The 9567-nt window shown below is 40.1% G+C and overlaps 1 protein-coding gene across 1 annotated transcript; it reads right to left on the reverse strand.

The window, feature by feature from the left end:
- Nucleotides 1-1387: 1387 nt before the first annotated feature.
- si:dkey-246g23.4 (uncharacterized protein LOC559426 homolog) lies at nucleotides 1388-9317 on the reverse strand. The gene is made up of 5 exons (XM_065956736.1): nucleotides 8879-9317; nucleotides 8128-8271; nucleotides 7350-8038; nucleotides 6504-6744; nucleotides 1388-3446 (listed from the first exon to the last, which is right to left on the reverse strand). Exons 1-5 carry the CDS (start codon nucleotides 9111-9113, stop codon nucleotides 3268-3270), a joined length of 1488 nt encoding a protein of 495 aa, XP_065812808.1. The 5' UTR covers nucleotides 9114-9317; the 3' UTR covers nucleotides 1388-3267.
- Nucleotides 9318-9567: the final 250 nt, after the last annotated feature.

Genomic DNA, 9567 nt, shown 5'->3' on the forward strand with positions numbered 1-9567 from the left:
AGTCGCCTGTGTTTTTCATTGTTGTGTTAGCAGGCTAATGTTAGCACACTTTGGTTAGCTCATAGCTTCATATTACACATTAATTGACACGCATGTGACATCCAAATAAGCAGTGAGTATGTTCTTCTTTTTTCTAGTCTTTGACTAAAACAACTTTATATCCCGTCCATGTAAACTTGATGTAAACATAAACTTGATTTCTGCTGTATTTTTGTGTAAAATATTGCACATTCTCCCTTTCATATTTCCCAGTAAAGCTCTTGATCACTATTTTGACATCATCATGACGGTATTGCCGATGTTTTGAAAACTCTCTCCAGAGCCACCGTGGACATCATAAACACTTTTTGTAAAGAGATATTCCTCATGTAAGTTTTTGTCTTTAATGGTGTAACTCAATATCTTCATGTTTTGTTTCTTGCTAAGTCATTTATTTGATGTGCAGCAGAGTAAATAGAGGTTAAGAGATTTCAGACAGGTCGATCTGCAATTATACGATCAAACGTCGTCCTGTATCAAGAAACAGAAGATTTCAGGTTCATTTGAAGGATTTCAAACCTGTCATTATTTTTTGCCCCCCGTCTTTGATAATAGGTGGTCTCTTCTCTCTGCGTTGCTCTCAATGTGTGTGTGCATCTGTGTGTGTTTGTGTGACTGTGGTTTTAATGTTGAACCTCAATGAAAGGTGGATTATGTCTTCTATATCAAAGCTTTTAAGTAGTTTTGAGACCATCTCTCATGTTGTGCCAGGTTTTCTTTTCCACTGTCTCTCTCCTTTGGTGTGTGTGTATAAGATCTGTGTTAGTGTGTGTGTGTATAAGATCTGTGTTAGTGTGTGTGTGTGTGTGTAAGATCTGTGTTAGTGTGTGTTGACGCCATGGTGGGCCACTGTTTGTAAACCTCGTGTTGGAGTTTGTTATTGCAGATTTATGCAGAGTGACATGATTGTTTGTTCATGTTATAAGCACAGCACACCAGACGAGGGATGTTTATCTGCTGCTTGTCGTTGGTTCGGGTTATAAAAGCTTGTTTTCTCGATGGTTGCACATACCAAACATTCTGCAGCAGAGCAGAGGGGGAAAAGGAAGAAAAAGCTTTTTAACTGGCTCTCAGGCTGCATTGGGATTGAAAATCACTGAACCATTTAGACGCTCTGATGTTGGTTCAGCTACTTAATTCAACATTTCAGACTTTTTACTCAACACGCCTGCACATAAATGATCACACATCATATTTTATTCTGTATATTTCACTTGCAGCATCAAAAGGTAATGCATTCAGTCTGAAGACTGAACCAAAAACTTATGCAACTTACGTTTTTTTATTGGTTCACTTCCCTTAAGTTTTCTGTCTAAACATTATGGGTGCGTTCGAATTGTCCCTCCTATCTCCTTTCACTATCCACTTTACCTTAACCCCGGAAGCATTGAAGTGGCGGCCATGATAAGAGCCGTTCGAATTCTCTAAAAGTTAAGGAAAGGTGGGTCAATGCTTCCTTTATAACCTCCTTTAGGATACACTGGACCATCCAGACCAAGGAGATGAGATATGCCGCCCCACAATTCCTTGCAGCCGCTACATTTAAAGCGAGTTGCGCATCCGACCGTTCACGAGAATTAACGATGATCGTAAAGTGACACAGATCATGTAAGAGATAAAAAGATAAGAGACATTTTTATCAGATGATGTTTTATTCAACATATTTCAGTCACTTAAGAATGCTGTGCAGTTGTACATGTGTATGTTTAAAACATTATGTGTAGGTTATATCTTATATAAATGTAACAATGAATTTCATACAATCATATTTATGTTGATGTTGATTTCTGATTGGACAGGAAGGTGATGGTTTCACTTTTCTTACTTGTAGCCTGGTAGTCTATATTTCTTTTATTTCAATCCCACCCTTGTGGTAATTAGGATTATTTCACCGGTAAGAAGGCACAGGGGAAAGTTTTTCAGATGATCTTTTTGTAGTCTATTTTCTGAACATTGTAGTTTCAACACGGCAGACCCTCATCATTAACCTCCGCCGGCCCGTCACATTTAATGACGTCGCCTAGTGGAAATGTGGTCGGATTGTCAGAGCAATGAGATCACCTTTCCCTAAGTCCTTTATGAATTCTCCTAACATCTTTCCTTAACCTCATGACGTTTTCCCCGGGGTTAAGGTAAAGTGGATAGTGAAAGGAGATAGGAGGGACAATTCGAACGCACCCTATATCTGGACCAGTCAGCTCATTCCTTCAGTTTTTTTTAAAGATATAAATGCAGCTTCAGTTGCTTCTCACTAGAGGGCAGAATAGTCACATTTTAAATCTTTAGCCCAGCATCTCACCATATATATGAATCACTCTTCTCCCATTAATTAAGAACAGAGGGGCAATTATATTTAATTGAAAAAAACAGTGACTTTACAAAAACACAGGTAAATCAAAAGCTTTTACTTTTCAATCAATTCATGGAAAATAGTTCAAACTCATAATTTACACACATTTTCACAGTAGTTACTTATTTTTTGTATAGCTGCTATTTTTTACTTAGGAAAGTAAAGAAATTGTAATATGTCGGTCTATAACCATGTTCAATTGATACCAGAGTAAAAATATTTTTTTATCAATACAAAACTAAAGGATGGGTGAGCTGATGGCCTTTAGTAGTTAGGTTGTGCCCAATGTGCAGAGGCTATCGTCCTTCAAGCTTGCTGCTCCTTTCCCACAAGTCATCCCAGACTCTCTCCCTGGTTTCCTGATGTACTATATCCACTTTACTATAAAATAACGGCATAAAAGCCCAAAAATGCATCGTAAAAGAAGGATGAAAAGGACAAAAACTTAAGTTAAAATTTATACTGAAGGTAAGCTTTATTTTAAAGAAAAAAGAAAATAAATAAATATATAAATATATTTTTGTTGACGAATAAAAATAGCCAATGGACAAAAAATGCACCTACAGAACTGATCATATTACTTACGTATATTCAGGTGAATAAACAGACACACACTTGCCTGCTCAAGCCATCACTCTAGTATTCTTTTGTACAGTCGTATATTTCTGAAAACACTTGAGGTTTGACTTGAAAGATTTTTTTCTGTTCACTGCTTCCCATTGATGATAAAGAGGATGGATGAGCTTCAAACTGTGACTGTTGTTCCTGCTGGCAGACTCTTCCTCTGGTCATCATAAGAGATTGGGAAGCGGACTCCGAACTCCAAACCATCCACACGATCACAGACAAACACTCAGCGGTTCATTCTCTTCACTCATTCATGTGATGTCCAGCTCTTTGGCTTCAGCTCCTGACGTGCTGTTGGTCTTGGTGGTTGACCTCTGACCCCTGCGGTTCATCTGGTGCAGGAGGAGCAGGAACAGAGCGGAGACGATGAGAGCCACTCCTGCCATGATGAACCCCGTCCCGTAGTCACTCATCTTGTCTATGAACAATCCTAAAGGAAAGAGTGTGTGTGAGTGAGCTTTAGCCTGCAACATCTTCTTTTTAACCTTTAAGTCTTATTAAAGTATTTATTTCTGACTGGAAACATCTCTGTCTTACACACAGTAAAAACACAACTCTGCTCCCTTCATTTAAAGACAGATAGGTATGATCAAGGTAAGGAAACCGAGGCAGAGATGAGGAAAAGAAGGAACACTCAATTTGTCCTAAGGCAGTAAGTGCAGAGACATCCTCCTGTGAAGGAAACATAATTAGAACGCTTTGATGAATCCTCAACATCCGTCAACGGCCTCCTCTTCAAAGTGAGCAAAGAGCTGAGCGCTACAGTAAATAAGTGAGAAACAGCCCCGGTGACCCGGGACCATGTTAAGTTATAAATAGAAGACTGCCTTCACTTTAACAAGGTTTTCACTTTGTTTCAGGTCATTTTCAGGCCTTTAGCCTGATCTTCATCTTCTTCATCATGAGATGATTCACAAAGCGTTGAAGCCCCATGTTTGATTGAAAACAGCACAAAGACGACATATCAAATGTTGTAACCGATAAATGTTATTGATTTTGGAAAATGATGTGCCAGTTTTGAGAAGTTGGGACATTGGGAACAGAAGAAAGGAAAAGTTGTGGAATGCTAAAAACAACTTATAGAACCACATTTTGGACAAACAGCATGGCTTTGAAGTAAAAGAGTCCGGGTGCTAAACTTGTTTGCCTTCAGTCCCCTCGGTCACCCATTGAAAATGTTTGAATAATTATTAAAGAGTCAAAACCGACTTATACTAAACGTGTCTACAGAGACTCTGTCCTCTGTCTTTATTTACATGTTTTGTTTTTGTTCACAGGAGATGTTTCTGGGCGGGGAGCTGGTGTTTTTCCACCAGCCAATGACAGCGCTTAGGTGAATTCAGGACTGAAAATTCAGCGATTAGATGCAATTCAAACCAGCAGATTTGGCAGGCGTGGACGTATAGCGTTGAGGCGAAACGCTGAGCGGATGAAGCTTGTTCCAAAACAAGGTTTGACCTCGTGTTGGCTTTCACCCGCGGACGTGGAGTTGGTCTGCTTTCTGTTGGACAGGCAGGTGACAAACACTGATGGTTAACTTAGCGTACAGTAGTATGAGCCCAGGAGGAGGGGCCTAGTTTAAAGCTGCAATGTAAAATGCTACTGACTCCGCCTTAAAGATGAGAACAAGACAAAGGAGGGGATGTTGAACAAATACTGAAGCTCCTGTGAGGAATTTTTTATGTTTTGTCAATTTTGACGCCCCTTGCGGACAGAGGGGTACATTGATCTCTTTATTGGTATTGTCCTGTACATCAAAACTCCATCCTGTATTACTGATTGTGAAAATGTTTCTTCAGCATGCTGAAACTCTTCCTGTCTGACACCTACCCCCCCAGAAATAGTTAGCATTAAAAAGTACAAAATACAAATAGTCCATCTTCTGACTCATGGTCTTCTTTAAGTTTGGTCGACATAAAGAGACATCAGTCATAATTCTGTTTCATAATGAGTTAAAAACTAATCAGGAGCTTTAAGCACAAATGGGAAAATATTCAACTTCCAAAATGACACAAACTGATCTCCTCAGTACCCAAATTGAGGAGGGATAAACTTGGCCCCGTCCCAACGTGTGTGAATTGTGTAGCTGGCATCACATTTAAAATAGGCACATAATTTTCTCAGTTTTAACATCTGATATTTCGTCTTTGTACCAGCTATTTTAACATGTGCATTATTTTAAAAGCATCACGTTTTGTCTTCATGTAGATTTTACATGACGTCCCACTTAATCATGAAGTGGGGTTGTAACATCGGGGGGCAATCCTGTAATCAACAAAAGAGGTATTAAGGAGCTAGTTAAAAGTAAACTAATGGGGATATTACATTTTAAATTAAGAATGAGGAATAGACGGAGAGAACACTCCAGAAAAGTCTGTACCATGAAGTCCAGACATCAAGGTGGATGACAACACTTTTGATTTACTGCTGCCTTCCTATGAGTTCAATCCATATATTTATTTCCTTTCGTTTAGTTTATATTTATTGACTTTTAAGGGATCCTATATTTCATTATTTTAACAGATTTAGTTGAATACCTTCTTTTACTTAATTCTTTTTTTTTGCCTGTTATCATATTTTCTTCTTTCTTTGCTTTGAATATTTCGGTGTCTTCATTTTGTTCTATATTTTTTTTACTGCTCTTACTGTTCCTAATGTAGTTTCCACTCTGTAAAGCACTTAGATTTGCTTTTTGTCTGAATGGTCCTCTTTAAGAAAACCTGCCTTGCCTAAAGTTAACATCACCAGGTCCGTGTTGCTTACATCGTTTGTTTCTGCTGACCCCTAGTGACCAAACATCAATCTGCGACAAGACAGAAATGAAAACATAATTTTTTGGGATTAATCCACTTCTTTTTTAATGCTAATATGGTGATAACTTTGTCTTCATGTTCTGTAGGACACGGCGTATGAATATGGACGGATGTCATGTGAAGCAGAACGGAGAGTCAGTCGGGAAAAAGGAGAAAATAATCTATGGGAAGCAATCAACTGTGAAATTAACACAACCATAAAGAAGCATGATATTATAATTTCCACACAGTTGCTCTGTGAATAAAAAAATCCTGTGGGATGGATCATTGACAAAATTCACAATTAATTGAAGGGCGTCGCTGCATGTCATGGAGGTGTAAAAATCTCATTTTGGTTGAATGGGCTCACTGAGCTGCGGTTACAATGCAGAATGATGTATAAGCACATCAATTGTGTGAGATTTAATGTGCTGAAAGAAAAGGTTGACGTAAATGACTCTCTGTAACCTTGAGGGAATAGAAATGTCAAAGTTCTGTGAATTAAAGTCTGCTCTGTTCTTTTTACTTTCTGCAGTGTCTTGTATATTTTTCCAGCTTGCAGGCAGTCATCATAGAGGAACAGATCTTAGGGAATTTTACAGCAACAACTCAGTGCTGAGATCCATTTCTCTCTGATATGCACAGTAGGTACACTCAGTACTTGCAGTTGACTATCAAAGCATTTTTTCACTCACCAGCGATGGGTGGTCCAAGCAGGCCTCCGCTGCTGCGTATGAGCATGAAGAACCCCAGAGCACTTCCCAGCCTGTGGACGCCCACGACCTCAGCCAGCACGGTGATGTGGATGGCGACCGTAGCACCGTACACCAGACCGTACGCTGCGCTGAAACCGGCCAGCTCGGGGAATGAGGAAGCCAGGGGACAGAGGAGGAGCACGGTACCCAGAAGGATCACTGTGGCTGTCAGCTGCTGCACCTGGTGGGAGCAAAGACACAGGAGACAGATGGTGCGTCAGCTGTTTCACTTACTTTCAGACACTTTTCATGCAGACAGAACATTTCTTCTTCACAGGATCTGTTTGACATTATGGGAATCTGTCATTTTCTCTCTCGACAAGAGTAAGACTGAAACTATTGAAGCTGAAACCAGCAGATGAGTACCTTAGCTTAGCATAAAAAAACAGAGGTGAGGGAAACAGCTATCCTCCCCAAAAGTCTGTCTTATAGGTACATGTACTGAACTATTTTTTGGAGTCCAGCAGCTTTTTTTGTCCCTTCTAAGTATACAAAATTATCTTTAGTCAGAGCCAGACGATGTCTCCCCCTAGCTAAAAGCCTTAATGCTAAGCTAGGCTAAACGCTAGTCACAGTGAGATTATATACCATAGAAATATAATAGGGATATCATTCTTCTCACCCACTCTTGACAAGTAATCAAAACAAACATTACCCCAATTTAAACCTTTCCTACTTGCACATAATGCCACCAGTGCAGATATATTGGCAAAGTCTTTAGTGCAAGAATTGCAAATGTAAGATTTCTTTTGTTGTTGCTTAGGTTAAAAATTAAACTCCACTTACTGTCTCGACCAGTCTCAGGTTTGCCACCCAGCCAAAGAACACCCGTCCATACAGGTCCAACGCTGCAGAGATGGACATGAGTGCAGCCGCCCGGTATTCTTCAATCCCTTTACTACGAGCATATGGAACCAGGAAGAGAGCAGGCGCAAAGAAACCCAGGGCAGCAAACAACCCAAACATCGAATAGACCATAAATTGAGGATTTGTGATGAGGGTGTAATCCACATAGCGAAGGATCTTAGTCCTGAGTTCAGCCCTCTTACTCGTACTGTTGTTCGAGTCTGTCGTGGTCTTTTTAGGTATCCCCTTAGAGTCTTGGAGACAGGCCTCAGTGGTCTCGTGGTTAACAGAGATTCTGCTCCCTAGAGGCCCCTCATTGTCCTCTTTTGGTAGCAATTGCAGGGACAGGCTTTCCTCCTCTGCTTTGACCTCACACATCAAATCTGTGGTGGCTTTAATGGGTCTCAGCAGCACCCCACACACACACAGGTTAAGCTGTAGTGCACCCAGGATTAACAAAGCACCCCTCCAGGAGTAACTGTCAATCAACAGCTGGAACATGGGTGTGAGGAGAAAGGTTAGGATGCACTCGCCAGCGCTAGCCAGGGCGTTTGCAAATGGACGCCTCTTCTCAAAGTACAAGCCCAGCATGGTCACTGTGGGGGTCCATGTCAATGCATAGCCCAAACCTGCAGAAAAAAAAGGCAAATGGTGGATATCTGTGTGGATGTTTTCTTAAGTTTGTTTTGGAAGTGTGTGTTTGCATCGAACCACTCACCATTTAGGAACCCCACTGTTAAGTAGAGTTCAATCACATTACGAGAAAAAGACCCAAACATCACTCCCAAGCTGCTTATCAGTCCTCCCATTATCACCACAGAGCGATAGCTGTAATCAGTACTCAGAGCAGATGCTACAGGAGCTGCAAAGGGATACAAGGGATATTCAGTAATAATCCTAATCAGGACATTATAATATTTTGCAACGATATATAACAACAGTTTTGCAGCACACTGTTTATTGTAGATAGCAGGTTTTTTTAAGGATTTCTTTTGGCCATTTTGATTTTATTAAATCATAAAAGCTGAAGATAATAAACAGGAATAATTTAATAAAGAGAAAAACCCTAGTGTCTTTGAAATATCTCTTTAGATGTAGAAGAGAGCCACCTAGTGGTCAGAAGTAGTGGTTCTCAACTGGTCGAGTCTCAGGACCCACCAGCTACTCCTTCATGAAAAACTGGACCCACATTTCTGATATTTTTCAATCAGTCACATTTTAGATAATAAAAAAAATCGTGCAGTTTGGACCTCTTACGGTACAAAGCGGGATAGAACATAACAAATTTAACGAAACAAACTTTTTTTAAAAGCGCTTCATAGACTTTTTGACAATTTTTCTTCCAGGCACACCTTCGAAACCCACTTTTAGGTCCTGACCCACCAGTTGTGAACCACTGATTTAAAGAACTTAATGCCAAGATAAAAGAAGTTAAAGACAAAATGAACTGTAAAGAAAAATATATTTACCCATAATGTGAATGGTAGCTACAGCAATAGATGTTATCCAAGATGTTCCTGTAGCCGTGGTTTCAAAATGTTGCTGTATCTCAACATAGAAAACACTGAAGGCCTTAATGACCCCAAACGTTAAGCCAAAGACCAGGAAGCAGGCGAGCAGGACAAACCAGGCGTAGCCTCCATCAGGTGCAGCTGCTGGTCTTTCAGGTACCCTGGTCCTCTGAGCCTTCACAGAAGAGTCCATGTTTATCCGAGCTGGTGTCTGCAACACTCAGATCTCTACGGGACAAGACGACTACAAACTTACTTAAGCAACTGACAACCATTTTTTTGTTGTGGTGAACTCTTTTATTATCATTATTTATTTATCATTTGCTCGATGTCTTGTGTGAATAAAAGTAACATAAAAGAGGAAAGACAAACACCTAGAAGGAAGACAAATGATAAAAAATGCTTTGTTCTCGTAGAAACTGTTCAGGGAGGTGTTTGTGGTCTTTTTATGAAATGGACTGACCTATTAAAAGTCCTTCTCATTTACTGTAATTTATTTGCCTGTGAAAGTGAAAGCTGCTGTGAGGGACTTTTGTGTTTTGTTGATTGTGGCGCCCGCTGTGGACAAAGAAGGTCATGTATCTCTCTGCTGCTCGTCCTGTACATGTGTAGGTAGTATTTCTGGAGAAAAAAAAAGGTATTCTTTA

This window comes from Labrus bergylta, chromosome 7 (genome assembly GCF_963930695.1).
Source record: "Labrus bergylta chromosome 7, fLabBer1.1, whole genome shotgun sequence".
NCBI classification, from domain to species: Eukaryota; Metazoa; Chordata; class Actinopteri; order Labriformes; family Labridae; genus Labrus; species Labrus bergylta.

Excerpts from the sequence above, each read along its gene's own strand:
- si:dkey-246g23.4 (XM_065956736.1), bottom strand. The coding sequence starts at position 9,113 with ATGGACTCTTCTGTGAAGGCTCAGAGGACCAGGGTACCTGAAAGACCA. Across the intron at positions 6,745-7,349 it reads ACCTGAGACTGGTCGAGACA|GTGCAGCAGCTGACAGCCAC; the intron begins GTAAGTGGAGTT and ends TGCTCCCACCAG. Across the intron at positions 3,447-6,503 it reads GCTTGGACCACCCATCGCTG|GATTGTTCATAGACAAGATG; the intron begins GTGAGTGAAAAA and ends TCTTTCCTTTAG.